General features: G+C 47.5%; 1 protein-coding gene across 1 annotated transcript in view; it reads left to right on the top strand.

Moving 5' to 3' along the window:
• Nucleotides 1-22,075, top strand: part of LOC138452918 (NACHT, LRR and PYD domains-containing protein 12-like) — a 2,075,892-nt gene that overhangs the window by 1,697,033 nt on the left and 356,784 nt on the right. Inside the window, exon 11 of the mRNA XM_069605266.1 lies at nucleotides 21,232-21,402. Within this exon, the coding sequence (XP_069461367.1) occupies nucleotides 21,232-21,402 (171 nt within the window). The remainder of the gene's footprint in view (nucleotides 1-21,231; nucleotides 21,403-22,075) is intronic.

Below are 22,075 nucleotides of genomic sequence, written 5' to 3'. Positions count from 1 at the left end.
TGCAATCAGAACCCAGACTGTTAGCAGGAGGAGAAAACCAGAGACAGTTGTGAAGCCCCCAAGAGGACCAAACACAGACCGGCACAGACCGGCCCCCCTCACGCGGCGGCGCTCACGTGCTTGGCTGCAGTATAAGCGGAACTGACAACTACAAGATGGATGGGAAATGGGAGAACGCAAGTGCAAGTGTAAACCCATATTTATTGTGGGTTTCTGTGTGAGAAGGGGCTGTGTGCACGTTGTTTTGGTGGGCATTTGTTTTCTTTTCCTATCGTGCTCCCAGTGCGAGGAGTTCCTAGGTGGCCATGCTGTACTCTGCCAGCAGGGGCAAGGGAAGTGTGGATAAGGTGATTCCACCTCAGTTCCTGTCAGAAGTCACACGCTTAGAGCCGCAGGTGGGCATGACCAATAATGATAATAGGGTCCTCGAGTGGCGCGAAGGGGGCTGTGTCTCTCTCTCTCTCCATTTTACTGTCAGCCCAGTGTCCACGTGCCAGTCTGGGCAAGTCCTGTCAGCAGGTGTTTCTGGAGGGCGGCCCCAGTTTTATCGTTGGCCTTGGTTACATGTGGGGTGGAAAGTATCTCCACTCATTACAGTTTTAAGTACCCTCTATGGGGTAAGGTCCTGGTGGGAGGCCCTTGGGGACACGAAAAAAAGAGAGAGGGCGTGTGGTCACCGACCCGTTGTTTTTCTGGCTTTACCCCGTGTGAAGCTTCAGATGGCCAGCTTGTCCCTGCGGTTGTTCTACCCTCATTATTTTATTTGTTTCTGGGTGTGGGATAGTCCCTTTCCCCTTCTTCCACTTTCATCGGGGATTTTGTCAGTTAGCAAGACCGGCGGGATGAGAGGAGCACAGCAAGCTGCCATTTGGGAGCGGTTTATTACAGCATTTTCTTATCCCCTGTTGCGCCCCTGTTGGTGATGTAAAGCCCATCCATGGGGTATTTCTGTGAGATTGGAGGGCAGTAACCCAGGGAAGAGGAGTACTGTGGCCCGATGCATCGCGGTTCTCTGGATTACCCGGGTCCCGGTTTAAACTGATTGTGTATATGTTGGTCGGTGTCCTAGGTATCTTCTGGTAGTCTGCAGCTACCAGGAGCTTAATAATACTGGAGTGCGCTCAAGTGAATACAAAGGCAACAGGAGGCCAGTACACCTGAACTGATGAATTGATGTTATTTAATTATTTATTTTCATAAGTGAATGAATTTACGCCCTACACCGATCCTCCCAGAGTACGGAATTAATGATATTTAATTATTTATTTTCATAAGTGAATGAATTTATGCCCCACACTCATCCTCCCAGAGTATGGAATTAATGCTATTTAATTATTTATTTTCAAAAGTGAATGAACTTGTGCCCAACACCCATTCTCCCAGAGTACTGAATTGATGCTATTTACTTATGTATTGTCAGATGCCAATGGCCTCAAGTGAATACAAAGGCAACAGGAGGCCAGTACACCTGAACTGACTGAATTGATGTTATTTAATTATTTATTTTCAAAAGTGAATGAACTTGCGCCCCACCCTCATCCTCCCAGAGTATGGAATGGATACTATTTACTTATGTATTGTCAGATGCCAATGAACTCATGCTACCTAGGAACTTATTTATTTAGTTATAAAGTATACTGATTCTAACACCCCTCTGTCCAGGTGACCTCATTAATTGATGCTGTTTAATTGTTTATTATCAGATGCCAATGAACTCATGCTACCTAGCCACTTATTTATTTATGAAATATCCCCATCCAAACAACCCCTCCACATCAAGTGTCTGAATTGATGCTATTTAATTATTTATTATCAGATGTCAATGAACTCATGCTGCCTAGCCATTTATTTATTTATTCATGAAATATTCCCCCCCAGCAGTGATGCGCCACCAATGATCTCTGCCTTAATGTCAGTAAGACCGAGATTCTCCTCATCGGCAAAACTGCTCCCTCCTTTCCTGTTACTCTCTGGCCGGCCTCTGTTGGCCTTCTTCCAGCTCCCACCAGTGAGGGTAAAAAACTCAGGGTCATCTTCGACTCCACACTTTCCTTCTCTCCTCACATCTCTGACGTCTCTAAGAAGTTACACTACCAGCTGAACCTCCTTAGAGGTATTCTCCCTTTCCTCTCCTTCCCCCAGAAGCTCACTGTCTCCAGAGCTCTGGTTCTCTCTAGGCTGGGTTACTGCAACAGCCTCTTTCTAAACCTGCCTGTCTCGACTCTCCGTCCTCTGCAACTCCTCCAGAACAGGACTGCGAGACTTGTCCTTGGCCTCAAGCCCAGGAATCTTATCTCTCCAGGACTGACATCTCTGCAGTGGTTCCCAGTGGCGGTGAGGATTAAGTTCAAAACCGTCTGCATTGTCCACAAGGCCTTCTGGGGCCTGGGACCTCAATACCTTCAACTCTCTCTTCCAAAATATCTCCCCTCTCAAACTCTTTCCTCATTCCCCATCCAAATCCCTCAGTGTCAGTCGCAACCATCACCGGTTCTGGAAGCACCTCAAGAGCTTCCTATTTGCTTCTGCTTTCTCTCCTAGTCTCCCCTGCTGATCTCCTGGCTGAATATGAAACTTCACTGGTTACTTGGCTACCCTCTGATCTCAGGCACAGGTCCCCTCCCCACCAGTTGCACACCTGCACTGCACCTTCCGTGTCCCTACAGCCCCTAATAGCATGTTAGGCAGAATCCTGTGCAGTTCCCTTAGGGAGCACTACAGAAGATTAGGACTACAGGTGAGAGCAATAAATCACCTTTGGTATCAGTCTGTACAAAAATTTAGTTGGTAGCTGTGGCTAAGCAGTCAGACTTATCTCAAGAGGGAGATGAGCAGTATTCAGGGTTTGCACAATAGGACTACAGTACTATGGAACAAGGAAATACTGACCAAAGCTTTGTATCAAAAAGAAAATATATATTTATTTTACACACTCTGAACTCAACACACAAATCACTATTATCAAAACAAGTTAAAACAGTCAAGAAAAGTACACACAACTCCCTATTTAAATTGTAGACAAGTTTGAGCAGGAGTGAAAACTGAGCAATATGGCACAGTGTAAACCAAGCAGAAATGGCACTCTAACAATTTCTTCAGAGGGAGGGAAAGGTCAAGTTATACAGGGTTAGACTCCTAAACACACCTGCAACACTTCCCAATTGGATTGTGAACAAGTTAGGCAAGGTAGTACTTTAGCATAAGCAATACTTAGGTGAAAACCGAGCAAAATGGCACTTCAACAATAAATAAGGGGGAAGGAAAGGTGGTTATAAGAGTTTTAGGTGCACCAACACATTTCTTGATGAAAAGCAATCTAGAGAAGGCAGTTGTAACAGATTTAGCCAGAGTCAATAGGCCTGTGCCAGAGTCAGTGGTACAAGGCAAAGTGCCCAGGATCAAATGGTTCTCGTAGCGGCAGTCAAGTCTTTGTTTAACGGTTGGAAAAGAGGATGCAGAAGGTAAAAAGATAATGTTAGACGATTGGGGCGGTCAGCCCAGAAGGTAAGTAAAGGATTTAAAACACCTTTAGCAGTACCCAACGAAACGGGAGGCCTGGCGGAACAATGTTCCTTGAAAGTGGATGAGGCGCCTGCGGCGGCAGTAGTTCCTGGCAGTTCCTGCAGTTCGGGATGATCCAGCAGAGGAAGAGAGGCTCTCGTCGTGGAGGAAGGTTAGAGTCACTGCACTTCCCAGGGAAGAAGCTAGCTGCGGTGATGCCAAAACTGAATACATTGTATGCTCCTTTAAATTGTGGTCAGGGTGGACAGGTGCCTGGCTATCCGGTCTCCTAGTGCTTGGCACTGGTGATTCTACCAAGGCAGGCAAGGGAAGAAGGCTCTTGCAGGTGAAGAGATCTTCTCTTGTCATTGGAGAAAATTGGTGAGTATCTGCAGCAGGGCTTCACCGGTGGTTCAGTCATTGCAGATGTCTTTGGCTTCTCTCCTCTTCAGATTTCTCAGGTCCAGTGGCAACTTCTGTCTTCTAGTCCGCAGGTCCCTGCTTTTATGCAGAAAACCCCCCATTCATATAGCCTAGCTGTCACTCACACAGCAGGGGGGTTATCCTGGCGGGATAACCCCCCAGCCTATCAGGGCAGAGTGTGACTTGGGTTGCTTAGGCAACCCTGTCCAGGGTGCCTATTCCCCCTCCCACACATCCTGTCTACCCCAGACTCACTGGCGCCTAAAGGAGGGCTTCTTTCCAGAAGCCAGCCAAAAGGACGAACAAAGGGCCCCGATCTCGGTTTGGATTACAGAGAAAGACACGAGAAAGAAAATGTATTAAAAAATCTGGCAAAAAAAAAAAAAACGGAGGAAAGTTAATAATAAAATAACACGGCGGTTTGTTAAAGGCTATCATAAAAAGTGGTAGCCTTGAAAAATGGGAAAATCCCATAGGAAAATATTTGCGGTCGAATATTAATGGTAGTAACCACTGCCACCAGCCAGAAACTTTGGAGTGAGGGACTGGACAGCACCCTCTCGAAAATGAACACCAGGGAAAAACTATTAACCCTTCCCAGTACCTCCATAGTAAGGTGGCTTGTACTGGTTTTGTTCATAACTATTGACTAGCAAAGTCAATGGTAACTTTGCATGCCCTGGGAGACAGTAGTCAGTCCCAGGGTATGGACTCTATGTTTGGGGGTCACTATGACACCCCTGTGTTACTGCACTGAGGGTGCTGTGTAACACACATACATAAGATGATACCTATGGAGTGAGAAAAACTCCATAGCCCATAAGCACAAAAATAGCCTCAAACACACATCAAAAATAGGCCTAAGAGTGGGGAAAAAAGAGTTTCACTCTTAGCAGGAGAAAAAAATAAACCTTTCAAATCCAGCAAAGCTGCTGGGGGACTCTATAGGTAAGGGAAATTAGCCTTAGAAGAGGATTCTTCCTAACACTCACCCCCCGCCCCCAGACTAAGGGACAGGCAGATCTAATCAACTCATGGATGAGTCTCTTACCTCTAGTCGGTTAAAAACATCCTAGAGAGACTATCAGCATTTTGATGGTGACATCCTGACCTGTGCTCAATGGTAAAATCAATCTCTTGGAGGCAGATTGACCATCTTAATAGTTTTGGGTTTTCCCCTTTCATTTGCATCAACCATCTCAAGGGTTGGTGGTCAGTCTGAATAATAAAAGTAGATGCATACAAGTATGGTCTAAACTTCTTCAGAGACCACACAATGGCAAAACATTCTCTCTCAATGGTTGCCCACCTTGTTTCCGGTTCCTTCAGTACCCTACTGATGAAGCAAATGGGGTGCTCCCTACCTTTCTTATCCAGTTGACTAAGGGCTGCACCTATACCTGTATTGGAAGCATCTGTTTGCACAATGAAGGGCTGGTGGTCGCCAGGAGCTCTTAGAACTGGAGCTTGACAAAGGGCTCTTTGCAGGCTTTCAAAGGCCTGATTGCACTCCTCATTCCATTTGACCATTTAGGGTATTTTGGAGAGGAGATTACATTCAGTGGAGAAGCTATGGTCCCATCGTTTTCTATGAAATATCTGTAGTACCCAGTGATGCCTAAAAAGGCTCTCATCTGGATTTGAGTAGAAGGGGTTGTCCAATTTTGCACAGCTTCTATCTTGCTAGCCAGTGGCCTTATTTCACCACCTCATGACCATGGTAGACCCCTTTACTCTGACCAATTTGACATTTGCTTGCCTTTATGGTCAGCTGGGCCTGCCTAAGAGCCTGAAAAACATATCCTAGGTGGTCAACATGTTCGTTCCAAGTAGGGCTGAACACTGCAATGTCATCCAAGTATGCATGCAGAAGTCCTCCGTCCCATTCAGAACATGATTAACCATCCTTTGGAATGTAGCAGGTGCATTCTTTAATCCAAAAGACATAACCTTAAATTGGTATAAGCCAGCTAGGGTGGAGAATGCAGTTTTCTCCTTGACATGGTCTGTCATGGCCATTTGTCAATAGCCTGATGTTTGATCAAATGTGCTGAGGTACTTGGCTGAACCAAGTCTATCCACCAGCTCATCTGTCCTTGGCAAAGGATGGGCATCAGTCTTAGTGACTGCATTTAGAGCTCTATAGTCCACACAGAATCTCAACTCCTTTGATCCTGCCTTTGGTACTAACACAACTGGGCTGGAGCATGGACTAGTAGAGGGCTCTATTACCCTGAGATCAAGCATCTTGTTGACCTCTCCTTTGATGTGGGTTCTTACATTCTCTGACATTCTTTAAGCCCTGATTTTGACAGGTAAACAGTCACCAGTGTTGGTATCATGCTGGCCCCAAGGGGTCAAGCCTGGTGAAAGTGAGAACAGGGGGGCAAATTGATTCAACACAACCTTGCATTCCTGCTGTTGTTCAGAAGTCAGAGTAGAAGAAAGATGAACTCCTATTTTCTCATCTAAAGGTTTTGCCTCTGAGAAGGTCAGGCAGAGGTTCACTCTCCTCCTCCTCTTGGCCTGAAGCTAGAAGCAAAGCTCACAGTTCTGGTCTCGAGACATAAGCCTTTAAACGGTTGGTGTGAAAGACTCTTGGAACCTCCTAGGATTGCCTTAGTCCACCAGATAGTTCACCTCTCCAAGTTTTCCCACAACCTTGAAGGGTCCTATCCACTTGTCCTGCAAGGCCCTCTGCCTTGTTGGCACCATAACAAGAAGTAGCAGGTCTTGGGCGAACTCAACCATGTTGGCCTTCTGGTCATGCCAATGCTTAACCAGAGCCTGACCTGCTTTCAAGTTGTCACTTGCTTGAGCCAACATGTGTGACATTCTCCTCCGGAGTCCTATCTCATAGTCAGTCCCTCTGACTGGCTTGGGGGAAGGAGCACTCTCCAACACCTCCTTAATCAGGGCCAATGGATCTCTGACTGGATGGCCATAGAGAAGTTCAAAGGGACTGTAACCCACTCCCTCGTGAGGGACATTTCTATATGCAAAGAGAAGGCATGGCAGTAGAAGATCCCACTTTTTCTTAAGGGGATCCTCTAAAGCTCCTATCATGCTCTTCATAGTTCTGTTAAACCTTTCTACCAATCCATTTGTCTGAGGGTGGTATGCGGTTGAGAACTTGTAGGTAACTTCACCGTTTTTCCACATGGCCTTCATGTAGTGGAACATAAAATGTGACCCCCTGTTGGATATCACCTCCTAAGGAAACCCAACCCTGATAAAAATACCAAGGAGGGCCTTAGCTACAGCCTGCGCTGTAACAGTTCTCATAGGAATTGCTTCAGGGTACCTAGTAGCATGGTCTACTACAATAAGTATAAACCTGTTACCTGAAGAAGTTGGAGGGTCAAGAGAACCAACAATGTCAATCCCTAGCCTTTCAAATGGTACTCCAACCACAGGGAGAGGCACTAAAGGTGCCACGTTCTTAGAGCCACTTTTACCAGAAATTTGGCAAGTGTGGCAACTCTTGCAATACTTATCTACCTCAGCCCCCATTTTAGGCCAATAAAAGTAGAGAGAGAGCCTTTCCTTGGTCTTCTTGAAACTCAAGTGACCAGCCAAAGGTATCTCATGGGCTAGTTGCAAGAATTGGAGTCTGTTTTCTTGGGGCACTACAAGTCTTTTGTAGTCTCCAGGAATTGACTCTATCGGTTCACTATAGAAGAGGCCATCTTCCCAGTGTAACCTGTACTTCCCAGGCTCTTGCCCTTCAATCTGAGAGGCTGCCTGGTGCTGAATATCTTCCAGAGTTGGACATTCTCTTTGTCCCCTACTGAAGTCTGCCCTGTTGGGGCCACCTTCTGCCAGTAAAGACTGCAGCTCAGGCTGGTCCACAGGGTCAAGATCTCCAATGAGTTCCTGGCCTTCCACTAGATCTGAGTCCTCAGGCTCTAGTTCAACCACACAGGGTGTTACCTCCCTCTAAGCCTCAGCTGGAGGAGGTATCACAGGCATGATTTTTGACAACCTAGGAGATTTCCTGGTTGGAAGCACTGGTGTGCTTTCTGCTGGTTTCTTCTTAGAAGTCTTGGGTTTCCCCTTTGCTTCTGGTTGCTTTGAAATAACAGTTAGTGACTCCAGTGGAGTAGGAGTGATTTCTTTGTCTATCATCTCCTCATGAGAGCCCCTCAAGGTCCTCTCCCTTGCAGGTCTGGTGAGCTCCTGCAATCTTTTGCTGGGAGGTCTGGGAGTACTGGACACTACTCCCAGTTCCTTAAGGTCATTCCCTAAAAGAACCCTTACAGGCACTTCGGATTGCACACCAACAGGTATCCTCACAGTCATTTCATTGCACTGGATGAGAGCTGGTAATTGGGGAAGCATCTGCACAGGCCCTCCAGCTAACTTGGTGAGTTGTTTGGGTGTCTTAGCAACATCCTCCACCTTGAAAAAAGTTTCATCCACCACAGTAATGCTGGGCCCAGAGTCTCTAATGGCAGGGGTGTTAGGCAGAATCCAGTGCAGTTCCCTTAGGGAGCACTACACCAGATTAGGACTACAGGTGAGAGAAATAAATCCCCTTTAGTATCAGTCTGTACCACAACGATTTATTTGGTAGCTGTGGCTGAGCAGTCAGACTTATCTCAAAAGGAAGATGAGCAGTATTCAGGGTTTACACACTAGGTCCACTAGACTATAGAACAAGGGAACACTGACCAAAGCTTTGTATTTAAAAAGTAGATATGTATTTATTTTATACACTTCTAATAAAACACATGTATCACAGTCATCAAGCAAGTTAAATTAAGTCAAAGGAAAAATATACACACTCCCAAGTTAAATTGTAGACCAAGTGAACCAGAGTGAAAACTGAGCAAAACGGCACAGTGACAACTACACACAAGGGATTCTCTAACAATTCCTCACAAGAGAGGGAAAACACAAGTTATCTAGAAATAGTTTCTTATACACCCTAGCAACACTTCCCATCAGTTTGTGAACCAGTTCAGCAAGACAGTGCATTAGTATAGGCAATACTTAAAATGAAAACTGAGCAAAATGGCATTTCACAATGTTTAAGCATGGGAAGGAAAGGGTAGTTAAAAGAAATAGGTGCACCAACACAGTTCTCAGTGAGAATCAATCTAAATAAAGCAGATCTAACAAATTTGCCCAGAGTCATTAGGCCTGTGCCAGAGTCAGTGGTGCAGGGCAAGGGCCCAGGAGCCAAATGTTCTTGTAGCTGCAGTCAAGTCTTTGGTTAACAAATTTGAAAAGGTGGTTTGCATAAGTTGAAAAGACAATGTTAAGAGAGAGGGGCGGCCAACCCAACAGGTAGGTAAAGGATTTAAAACACCTTTAGTGCTACCGCGAAGAAAGGGCGGCCTGGCAGAACAATGTACCTTTAAATGAAGAAGTGGCTCCTGCGGTGGCGGTTGTTCCTGGTAGTTCCTGCAGTTCGGAGGATCCAGCAGAGGAAGAGAGGCTCTCTTCGTGGAGGAAGGTTCGAGTTACTGCACTACCCAGGGATGAAACCAGCCGTGGTGTTGCCTGATGAATAAAAGGTACGCTACTTTAAATTGCGGTCGTGGTGGACGGGTGCCTGCTATCCGGTCTCCGAGTGCAGGGCACTGGCGATTCGACCAAGGCAGGTCCTGGAAGGCGATTGGCAAACTGGTTGGCCCCACCAGCTCAAGGGAAGAAGGCTCTTGCAGGTGAAGATCTTCTCTCATCGTGTGGAGAAAAGTGGTGAGACTCTGCAGCAGGGCTTCACCGGTGGTTCAGTTGTTGCAGATGTCTTTGGCTTCTCTCCTCTTCGGCTTCTTAGTTCCAGTGGTGACATCTTGCTCTTCCAGTCCTCAGGACCCTGTTTTTATGCAAAAAGATCCACATTCATACTGCCTAGCTGTCACTCACACAGTGGAGTGGTCATCTTGGCGGGAGACCCTCCAGCCTATCAGGATAGAGTGCAACATGGGTTGCTGAGGCAACCCTGTCCAGTGGTCCTACTCCCCCTCCCACACAATGGACCCACCCCAGACTCAGTGGCGCTGAAAGGAGGGCTTCTCGGTAGAAGCCCGCCAAAAGGACGAACAAAGAATCCCCGACCTGGGTTAGGAGTTTAGAGAAAGACACGAGAAAGAAGTTATATTAAAGTTCTGGCAAAAAAAAAACTACCGGAGCAAAGTTAATATTAAAATTCACCGGCGGTATTTTAGAGGGTGGTCAGTCAAAATGTCGAAAAAAAAATGTCGAATGACAAAAATGTCAAATGTCGAAAAAAAAAAGTTGAATCTATTATTTTTTTATTTATATGTATTTTTTGGGTTTGGTAAGTATAAAAAATGGGTAAAATACTAAAAAAAAATTTAAAAAGGGGGGTTGGGGGAACCCCCCCATTTCGAAAAAAAACGTATTGAAATATTTTTTTTTTCTACATTATGACTTTCGACATTTTTGTTTTCGACATTATGATTATAAACCATGTTAGAGGCTGTCAGAAAAAGTGGTAGCCTCGAACAATGGGAAAATCCCATAGGGAAATGTTCACGGTTGAATATTTATGGAAGTAACCACTGCCACCAGCCAGAAACTTTTGAGAGAGGGACTGTACATTACCCTCTCGAAAATGAACATAGGGGAAAAACTATTAACCCCTTCCAGTACCTCCATAGTAAGATGGGTTGTACTGGTTTAGTTCATAGGATTTGACTAGTAAAGTCAATGGGGACTTTACATGGCCTGGGAGACAATAGTCAGTCCCAGGGTATGGAGTCTATGTTTTTGGGTCGCTACGACACCCCTGTGCAACTGCACGGAGGGTGCTGTGTAACACATGTGTAAAAAGATGGTTCCTATGAGGGTGAGATGACCCCATAGACATTAAACACCAACAATAGCCTAGAACACACATAGCAAAAAATGCCTAAGAGTGGGAAAAAGAGTCACACTCTTAGCAGGAGAAAAAAATAAACCCTTCAAATCCAGCAAAGCTGCTGAGGGACTCTATAGGTAAGAATGAGAATTATCCCTAACACCCCACTCGCTCAAGGCCACTTAAAACCCACTGCTTTTAACCTTCCTTGATACCTAGAAGCAAGGGGGATTAACACAGCTGATGTTACCTGCCAAATCTACCCCCTCCCCCCCAGGACGCTTAAACCCATTGCTTTCAACCTTCCCTGATACCCAAGGAGCAAGGGGGATTAACACAGCCAATGTTACCTGCCCATATCTACGCCCTCACCCTCCAGGCCACTTAAAACCCACTGCTTTCAACCTTCCTTGATACCCTAGGAGCAAGGGGGAATAACACAGCCAATGTTACCTGCCAAATCTACCCCACCGCCTCCAGGACGCTTAAACCCACTGCTTTCAACCTTCCCTGATACCCAAGGAGCAAGGGGGATTAACACAGCCGATATTACCTTCCCAAATCTACCCCACCCCCCTCCAGGCCACCTACAACCCACTGCTTTCAACCTTCCTTGATAATCTAGGAGCAAGGGGGGTTAACACAGCCAATGTGACCTTCCCAAATCTACCCCATCCCCTCCAGGCCACTAAAAACCCACTGCTTTCAACCTTCCTTGATACCCTAGGGGCAGGGGGATTAACACAGCTGATGTTACCTGCCCAAATCTACCCCCGCCCCCACCAGGCCACTTAAAACCCACTGCTTTCAACCTTCCTTGATACCCTAGGGGCAGGGGGATTAACACAGCTGATGTTACCTGCCCAAATCTACCCCCCGAACCCCTCCAGGCCACTTAAAACCCACTGCAAATGTACATGTTTAAAGCACTAAAGATAGTTTGTCTTTGGTAAAACTGTAACATTTACTTTGCGCCACATAAAGCATGAATGTATCATATGTTGACACATGAACGTGTAGCTTTTCTCATACTAGGCCAGGTCTTGAAAGCATGTAAGCAAAACTCAGCTGCCATGTTTAGCCTTCTGCTGAATGGCATTCTGGGATTTTGAGTCTCCTATTCGAGATGAGAAGAATAATGCCAAACTAGCACAATTTCATGTATGTACCTGTGTCCCTACCCTGCTATGGCATGGACATGTGTCCCTACCCCACTATGGCATGTACATGTGGCACTACCCCACTATGGCATGTACAAGTGTGCCTACCCTGCTATGACATGTACCTGTTTCCCTACCCTGCTATGGCATGTACATGTGTCCCTACCCCGCTATGGCATGTACCTGTGTCCCTACCCCGCTGTGGCATGTACATGTGTCCCTACCCTGCTATGGCATGTACCTGTGTCCCTACCCCGCTATGGCATGTACTTGTGTCCCTACCCTGATATGGCATGTACCTGTGTCCCTGCCCCGCTATGGCATGTACCTGTGTCCCTACCCTGCTATGGCATGTACATGTGTCCCTATCCCGCTATGGCATATACCTGTGTCCCTACCCCGCTATGACATGTACATGTGTCCTTACCCCGCTATGGCATGTACATGTGTCCCTACCCTGCGATGGCATGTACCTGTGTCCCTCCCCCGCTTTGGCATGTACCTGTGTCCGTACCCCGCTATGGCATGTACCTGTGTTCCTACCCCGCTATGGCATGTACATGAGTCCCTAGCCAGCTATGGCATGCACCTGTGTGCCTACCTTGCTATGGCATGTACCTGTGTCCCTACCCCGCTATGGAATATACCCGTGTCCCTACCCCGCTATGGCATGTACCTGTGTCCCTACCCCGCTATGGCATGGACATGTGTCCCTAACCCACCATGGCATGTACATGTGTCACTACCCCGCTATGGCATGTACCTGTGTCCCTACCCCACTATGGCATGTACCTGTGTCCCTACCCTTCTATGGCATGTACCTGTGTCCCTACCTCGCTATGGCATGTACCTGTGTCCCTACCCCGCGATGGCATGTACCTGTATCTTTACCCCGCTATGGCATATACCTGTGTCTATGCCCCGCTATGGCATGTACCTGTGTCCCTACCCTGCTATGGCATGTACATATGTCCCTACCCTGCTATGGCATGTGTCCCTACCCCGCTATGGACTGTACCTGTGTCCCTACCCTGCTATGGCATGTACATGTCTCCCTACCCCACTATGGCATGTACCTGTGTCCTTAACCCGCTATGGCATGTAAATGTGTCCCTTTCCCGCTATGGCATGTACATGTATCCCTACCCTGCTATGCCATGTACCTGTGTCCCTACTCCGCTATGGCATGTACATGTCTCCGTACCCCACTATGGCATGTACCTGTGTCCCTACCCTGCTATGGCATGTACATGTGTCCCTACCCTGCTATGGCATCTATCTGTGTCTCTATCCTGATATTGCATGTGCATGTGTCCCTACCCCACTATGGCATGTACCTGTGTCCCTACCCCGCTATGGCATGTACATGTGTCCCTACTCCACCATGGCATGTACATGTGTCACTACCCCACTATGGCATGTACGTGTGTCCCTACCATGCTATGGCATATACCTGTGTTCCTACCCCACTATGGCATGTACATGTCTCACTACCCCGCTATGGCATGTACATGTGTCCCTACCACGCTATGGCATATACCTGTGTCCCTACCCTGCTATGGCATGTACATGTGTCCCTACCCCGCTATGGCATGTACATGTGTCCCTACCCTGCTATGGCATTTACCTGTGTCCTTACCCCGCTATGGCATGTGCATGTGTCCCTACCCCGCTATGGTATGTTCCTTTGTCCCTACCCCACTATGGCATGTACCTGTGTCCCTAGCCCACTATGGCATGTACCTGTGTCCATACCCCGCTATGGTATGTACCTGTGTCCCTACCCTGCTATGGCATGTACATGTGTCACTACCCCGCTTTGGCATGTACCTGTGTCCCTACCCAGCTATGGCATGTACCTGTGTCCCTACCTCGCTATGGCATGTACCTGTGTCCCTACCCCGCTATGGCATGTACATGTGTCCCTACCCCGCTATGGCATGTACCTGTGTCCCTACGCCCCTATGGCATGTACCTGTGATCCTACCCCGCTATGTCTTGTACATGTGTTCCTACCCACTATGGCATGTACCTGTGTCTCTACCCCGCTATGGCATGTACCTGTGTCCCTATCCCGCTATGGCATGTACCTGTGGCCCTACCCCACTATGGCATGTACATGTGTCCCTAACCCACTATTTCATGTACCTGTCTCCCTGCCCCGCTATGGTATGTACCTGTGTCCCTACCCCGCTATGACATGTACATGTGTCCCTAATCCGGTATGGCATGTACCTGTGTCCCTACCCCGCTATGGCCTGTACATGTGTCCCTACCCCGCTATGGCATGTACATGTGTCCCTCCCCCGCTATGGCATGTACCAGTGTCCCTACCCCGCTATGGCATGTACCTGTGTCCCTACCCCGATATGGCATGTACCCGTGTCCCTACCCCGCTATGGCATGTACATGTGTCCCTATCCCGCTCTGGCATGTACATGTGTCCCTACCCTGCTATGGCATGTACCTGTGTCCCTACCCCGCTATGGCATTTACATGTCTCCCTTCCCTGCTATGGCATGTACCTGTGTCCCTACCCCGCTATGGCATGTACATGTGTCCCTACCCTGCTATGGCATGTACCTGTCTCCCTACCCCACTTTGGCATGTACATGTGTCCCTACCCTGCTATGGCATGTACCTGTGTCCCTACCTTACTATGTCATGTACCTGTGTCCCTACCCCTCTATGGCATGTACCTGTGTCCCTACCCCGCTATGGCATTTACATGTGTCCCTACCCCGCTATGGCCTGTACATGTGTCCCTACCCCGCTATGGCATGTACATGTGTCCCTCCCCTGCTATGGCATGTACCAGTGTCCCTACCCCGCTATGGCATGTACCCATGTCCCTACCCCGATATGGCATGTACATGTGTCCCTACCCCGCTATGGCATGTACATGTGTCCCTATCCCGCTCTGGCATGTACATGTGTCCCTACCCTACTATGGCATGTACCTGTGTCCCTACCCCGCTATGGCATTTACATGTCTCCCTACCCTGCTATGGCATGTACATGTGTCCCTACCCTGCTATGGCATGTACCTGTGTCCCTACCCCGCTATGGCATTTACATGTGTCCCTACCCGCTATGACATGTACATGTGTCCTTACCCCGCTATGGCATGTACATGTGTCCCTACCCCGCTATGGCATGTACATGTCTCCATACCCCGCTATGGCATGTACATGTGTCCCTACCTTGCTATGGCATGTACTGATGTGCCTACCCCGCTATGGCATGTACATGTGTCCCTACCCTGCTATGGCATGTACATGTCTCCATACCCCGCTATGGCATGTACATGTGTCCCTACCCTGCTATCGCATGTACTGGTGTGCCTACCCCGCTATGGCATGTACATGTGTCCCTACCCTGCTATGGCATGTACATGTGTCCCTACCCCGCTATGGCATGTACCTGTGTCTCTACCCTGCTATGGCATGTACATGTCTCCCTACCCCGCTATGGCATGTACCTGTGTCCCTACCCCGCTATGGCATGTACATGTGTCCCTACCCCGCTATGGCATGTACCCGTGTCTCTACCCTGCTATGGCATGTACACGTCTCCCTACCCTGCTATGGCATGTACCTGTGTCCCTACCCCGCTATGGCATGTACATGTGTCCCTACCCCGCTATGGCATGTACATGTGTCCCTACCACGCTATGGCATATACCTGGGTCCCTACCCCGCTATGGCATGTACCTGTGTCCCTACCCCGCTATGGCATGTACCTGTGTCCCTACCTCACTATGGCATGTACCTGTGTCCCTACCCGGCTATGGCATGTACCTGTGTCCCTACCTCGCTATGGCATGTACCTGTGTCACTACCCCGCTATGGCATGTACATGTGTCCCTACCCTGCTATGGCATGTACATGTGTCCCTACCTCGCTATGGCATGTACCTGTGTCCCTACCCCGCTATGGCATGTACATGTGTCCCTACCCTGCTATGGCATGTACATGTGTCCCTACCCCGCTATGGCATGTACCTGTGTCCCTACGCCGCTATGGTATGTACCGGTGTCCCTACCCCGCTATGACATGTACATGTGTTCCTACCCGCTATGGCATGTACCTGTGTCCCTACCCTGCTATGGCATGTACCTGTGTCCCTGCCCCGCTATGGCATGTACATGTGTCCCTACCCCACTATGGCATGTACCTGTGGCCCTACCCCGCTATGGCATGTACCTGTGGCCCTACCCCGCTATGGCATGTACATGTGTCCCTACCCCACTATTTCATGTAGCTGTCTCCCAGCCCCACTATGACATGTTCCTGTTTCACTACCCCGCTATGACATGTACTTGTCTCCCTATTCCGGTATGGCATGTACCTGTGTCCCTACCCAGCTATGGCCTGTACATGTGTCCCTACCCCGCTATGGCATGTACATGTGTCCCTACCCCGCTATGGCATGTACCCGTGTCCCTACCCCGATATGGCATGTACCTGTGTCCCTAACCCGCTATGGCATGTACATGTGTCACTACCCTGCTATGGCATGTACCTGTGTCTCTACCCTGCTATGGCATGTACCTGTGTCCCTACCTCTCTATTGCATATACCTGTGTCCCTACCCCGCTATGGCATGTACCGGTGTCCCTACCCCACTATGGCATGTACCTGTGCCCCTACCCCGCTATAGCATGTACCTGTGTTCCTACCCCACTATGGCATGTACCTGTGTCCCTACCCCGCTATAGTATGTACCTGTGTCCCTACCTCGCTATGGCATGTGCATGTGTCCCTACCCCACTACGGCATGTGCATGTGTCCCTACCCCGCTATGGCATGCACCTGTGTCCCTACCCCGCTATGGCATGTACCTGTGTCCCTACCCCGCTATGGCATGTACCTGTGTCCCTACCTCGCTATGGCATGCACCTGTGTCCCTACCTTGCTATGGCATGTACATGTGTCCCTACCCCGCTATGGCATGTACCTGTGTCCCTACCCCGCAATGGCATGTACCTGTGTCCCTACCTCGCTATGGCATGTACATGTGTCTCTACCCCGCTATGGCATGCACCTGTGTCCCTACCTCGCTATGGCATGTACCTGTGTCCCTACCCCGCTATGGCATGTACCTGTGTCCCTACCTCGCTATGGCATGTACCTGTGTCTCTACCCCGCTATGGCATGTACCTGTGTCCCTACCCTATCATGTGCCTGGGATCTCCTTGAGGTGGAGTGAGTGTGTTAGCCTTCCTTTTAGGATCGGGTATCCTCGTGTTTGATTCCCTTTTAGGATTTGCTGAGTCTTTCTTGGAGTAGTCATGGTAACAGAACTGGGCACATGTTTGTGTTGCTCGTATTGAGCGCCACCTATAAACTGAAACTATTGCATTGGAGTGTAGCCAGGGGGAAATGAGAGATGGCGTATGCAGAGGGTCACAAAGCTCGCAGGTTTTTATTGGGTATTTATGCAGTCATTGACGGTCCATGGCCTTGGTAATCCCTATGTCTACCCAGCCGCTTCCCACCCCAACCCCCACCCCGCACTAACACATCCACCTGGGATCTCTTTGGGCTGACCCCCCCCTCGCCAAAACACATCAACCTGGGATCTCTTTGGGTGACTGTCACCAGCCTTACCATTGTAAGAGGATTCAATTCAACACTACAGCTAAGTCAATGCCTAGTCTGGGATACTGAATGGAAATCCTTATTGATATATCTTTATGTCCAGTTCATGCGTTCTGGATGACTACCCCTATATAACACCCCTCTCTTGGAATCCCCCTGACCCCACTGAGCCAAGAAGTAGTTCTGTTTTGCAAGTTAAAAGGGTTTATTTGAGAATTTAAACTATATATATATATATATATATATATATATATATATATATATATATATATCACACTTTATGATAAATTAATAATTGGATATTACACTTAATCTGAGCAGTAATCAATAATGTATAGTCTGACACTAGCACACTTGTGAATAGGAACAGAAGAATAAGGTGGTAGAGAATGCTTTATATAAGTTCAGATGGATGCAGTGTTGAATGAAAATGCAATACAGAAAATACTCAATATGATTTCAACAAAACAATGTAATCACTTTTCTCTGGCAATCCACTCCCCCCCCTTTATGCAATGCAAGGAAATGGAAGGAAAGCACACAGTTCTCAGAAATGCAATCAAATGTAATTCAGTTCGCCCCAGCAAGCTTAGACTACAGAAGTTTGAAAGACAGGCAAAAGTGCTTTGATATGTGCTGGCAATGAAGTGAAAAATATGCTAAAATGCTTTTAATTCCCTCTAGAGGTTCAGGGTGAGTGGTATCTAGTTAATATTAGTCCAGGCTCACTCTAGCAATGATTCAGGGATGGTTCTTAAGAGGCAAACGAGGGTTACCAATATTGGATTTGTCCCCGAATTTACACAAATGTTCGCAAAGCATGTGGGCATTAGGTGGTGGAGTGTCATTTTTAACATACATACATTTAGAGTAATATCCTCTTTTCCGCTAAAAACCCCCCTGAACATACCACCGGGTCCTAACACGTCTTCAAATGTGCACAGAAAAATCACAAGAATAATGATATCACTTATAAAATTTTCACAAGTCCGCTCTATGAATGATCCATCTTTTTAGATTTATGTTCTGGCCCCAAAGGGGTGTGGTTTCCCCCCAGCACAAGGTTGAATTTCTGGTTTTTCCAGTTCTGCCAAGCCAGCTTGCTCTCACAGGCAGTGCTCCTCCCCTTTCCTTCCAGGAGGAAGCCACATTTACGACTCCCACCAATAAAACATTTGCCTGAGTCAGGACAGGGCTTTGTTCAATTTCCTGCAGAGCCCAGGTAATTCAATCAGAGAAGTGTCATATCCCTTTTGGTGGGAACAGCAAAAGGCAGCTAGGTCTGGGAACTGCTGTGGATCCAGTTTCACTCCAATTGGGGGAAGTTGTCAAGCAGAATCCAGTTCCTTAAGCCAGGCCCCAGCTAATGTCACTTTTAGTTACCCAGTTTTCTGCATTCAAATAAAACTAACAATTTTTACATATGCAGCTAGAATGCTGATTCTAAGTTTAAAACTATGACATTTAAACAATTGCAACCTATGTGACACTCAAAATAGGTCACTCATTTCTTTTAAATATTTAGATTTTTAGTGTCTTTCAGTCCAAATTTACTTAAACTGCTGAAATCCACAGCTCAGCCAGTCTTGTTATAAACCTTCAAGTCACTTCAGAATATAACTTTACATTGTATCCACCTCTCAGTAAGTCTTTCTTTGGCCTGCTTTGGGTTCATTTATTCAGTTTTGCACAAAAAAGTCTGGTGTTGTTTTAAAACGCCGGCTTTTTGATAGTGGTGAGTACTGGTAATGCACCCATTTTTGGGATTTAAGAAAATGAATTCCCCACAATTCTAGGTTGCTTTTGGCAATCAGCATTGCCATTCCCAATGGTTTCAGGCTACTGTGTGGGTAGTCCAATGGTGGTTTTAGGCAGTGCCCTTCTGTGCCCATAACATCGGCAAAAATGGGTGGCAGCCTATTCTTCATGCATTTCCCTGGGCATTTTCTGGGAAGCTCTGGCCATCATGATGTTTTCAATGCCAGTACTGCACAGTTTTTGTGGTAGGGCTCGGATGCATGGGTAAAAACATCCCACACCATCAAGCGTTGTGCTCAAAGTGTCTGCCAGTGTTTTGCAAAGCAGTCTTCTGAGAGTTAATGACTCACTTGGAGCTGTAAACGAGTTAAGGTGGAATAAAACGTCCTAACCAGGTCTGCCTTCATTCACCCTATTTATGAGCACTCTGCTGTCCTTCCCTGAAGTCCTGTTAAAAGGGCATTGCCAAAGCCAACAGTCTTAGCCTGTGCATAAGTATTCGACCTTTGCAGACACCAAGGTTAGTTGCCCAGGCATACTGGCACCAGAAGCAGCTGCTACCAATGAGGGCCGGGCAGTACCACTGTGGCAGTGCCCGGCAAATGCATCTCACTGCCCAAATAAAACGTATTGTGCTAATAGAAGCCTCGGAGACAGAGGAGCTATATGTGGCGCAAGAGGAGCTATATAAAATGGCACGCCGGCCCTCAACACATACATGTCTCCCCTGTCTCAGTTTAATGAAACAGGTAAAGCTACATCACCAATGTGCCAAAGATCACACGACGCGGCAGTGAGAGGAAGGGTGGATTAGAAACGTGGTCTTTTTATCACAACGTCGCAATTATAGCCAAGAGGCAACATTTATTATTCCTATGCATGCACACAAGCCCCTCCCCCCCATGGGTCACAGTTTAATGACATATAAGCCCAAGGATTTGCTGCTGTTTCTTTTCACTATTCTCCAAAACCAAAATTCGATGTTAAAATATGTTAAAGGATTCTTCTAAGGGGAAACTTGTATATTGCATTTTCAGGAACATCCACTTACTGTGCGCATATTTGTAGGTGCCAGCTTTTCACTGTGTTGGGGGGCCATGGGTTCCCACACCTCGTGATGCGAGGGAGCCGTGCCCACCCCATAGTGGACATTTACAGCCCACCAGACAATATAAAGAGAACATGTCCCTGCTCCGGTGCGTCCCCAACATACTGTTATTGGACCCCCTGCTCCCCTTTCAATTCTGCACCCCACTAAACAGTTATACCTTATGTCCTAAAACCACTTCTAGCATCTGCAACCAACACACTCATTAACGCCCCTAATGGGAAGTTATTAGCGCAGTCCATACAGCCGAATATTTACCCCGTAAAATGATTAAACATGACAAATACACGGAGGGTACATGAAGGAAATACTAGTAACATACAAGCAATGGATTTCCACTTAAAACTGACACAAAGCCTTTGAATAAGTGTGTCTAACAGCAGTGGCCCACACTAATGTAACACAATTTACACTAACCGACAGCATTCACGAGGCTTTGCATGAAGCATGCTTTTATCATAGTGTAACACACAGCATCGACTAAAGCCAGACATGCAACAGAGCCCCGGACGGACGGACACACAGTGAAATGCACTTCAGCCCTGTGGGGCCTTGACATGCTCTGTTTCCCGGAACTCCCCTCTTTGCCCTTGTAAATTGTACATGGGATGTGTTATTTACAAGAACGAAGGGCAAATGGTACACATTCTGCACAATTTAATCGGACCCTCCTGTCCTTATAAAGTGTGAAGAATGTGTTCTATTTATCCTTCGTTCTGTTTTTCTCTCTCTGGTGGAACGGGCTGTATAAAGGTCATGGTGGGGAGGCCCTGATCTGCAACTGAGTGGGGTACAGCTGTGATGTCCCTTTTCATTCTCCGCTTTATCTCCCTCTGTCTCCTGCAGGTTGGAGAGCTGCTCTCTCACTGGTTCATGCTGTGCAGCTCTCTCCTCTGTTCTCAAACAAAGCCCATCTCTCACGGAGCTCAACCTGAGCGGGAATAACCTGGGGGACTCTGGAGTGACAAAGCTATGTGAAGGACTGAAAGATCCAGGCTGCAGAATACAGAGACTGGGGTAAGGTGCTGCTCGATCCATCACTATCAGATTACATTGATGGTAAACGTGAAGACTCACATTGCAGATCTAGGATTGGCGAGTGCTTTTAACATCTCATCTTGGTGAATGTTGTGGAGACGGATTCACTGCATGTACCCCTCACCAGATGACATTGGGTTTCAGTCAATGCAGAAGGATGCAAAGGCAGGGTCTAGCCATTTAAGACAGTACACTGAGCCTACTATGAGGAGTTCAGTTTTGTCATCATTGAGGCAGTAAGGCTCAGCCTTGAAAATAGCGCGACAAACTTGCATCCCTGGCTCCAGTGATGGAGGTGAGTGAGAATAAGAAATTACTTCAGATGAGAAGAGTTGGAGGAAGGAATATGAGATTGGGGAGGAACTGCTGAATGTTACGGAAAAGTAGAGGAGGAAAGAGGGATATAGAGAAAAGAGATTGGACTTTTATCAAGCTATTGGCTCAAGAGTATAAGGGGAAGGATAAGGAAAAGTCAGCCAGAAGGAGGTTCTGCAGAGCCTGGCCAGGCCTCCTGCAGGTCTAAACCCAGGAAGCAGGTCCCGTTGGGTATCAGGGAGCACAGTGATAGCTTAAAAAGGCAGTGGGAATGACAGACTCACAAAAGAAAGCTAATACCGGATGATACTTCCATATCTCATCAGGCTGACCCCCA

This window comes from Ambystoma mexicanum, chromosome 4p (genome assembly GCF_040938575.1).
Source record: "Ambystoma mexicanum isolate Mex_15411 chromosome 4p, UKY_AmexF1_1, whole genome shotgun sequence".
In the NCBI taxonomy this organism is placed as follows: Eukaryota; Metazoa; Chordata; class Amphibia; order Caudata; family Ambystomatidae; genus Ambystoma; species Ambystoma mexicanum.
This window is presented reverse-complemented; position numbering and strand designations above follow the sequence as displayed.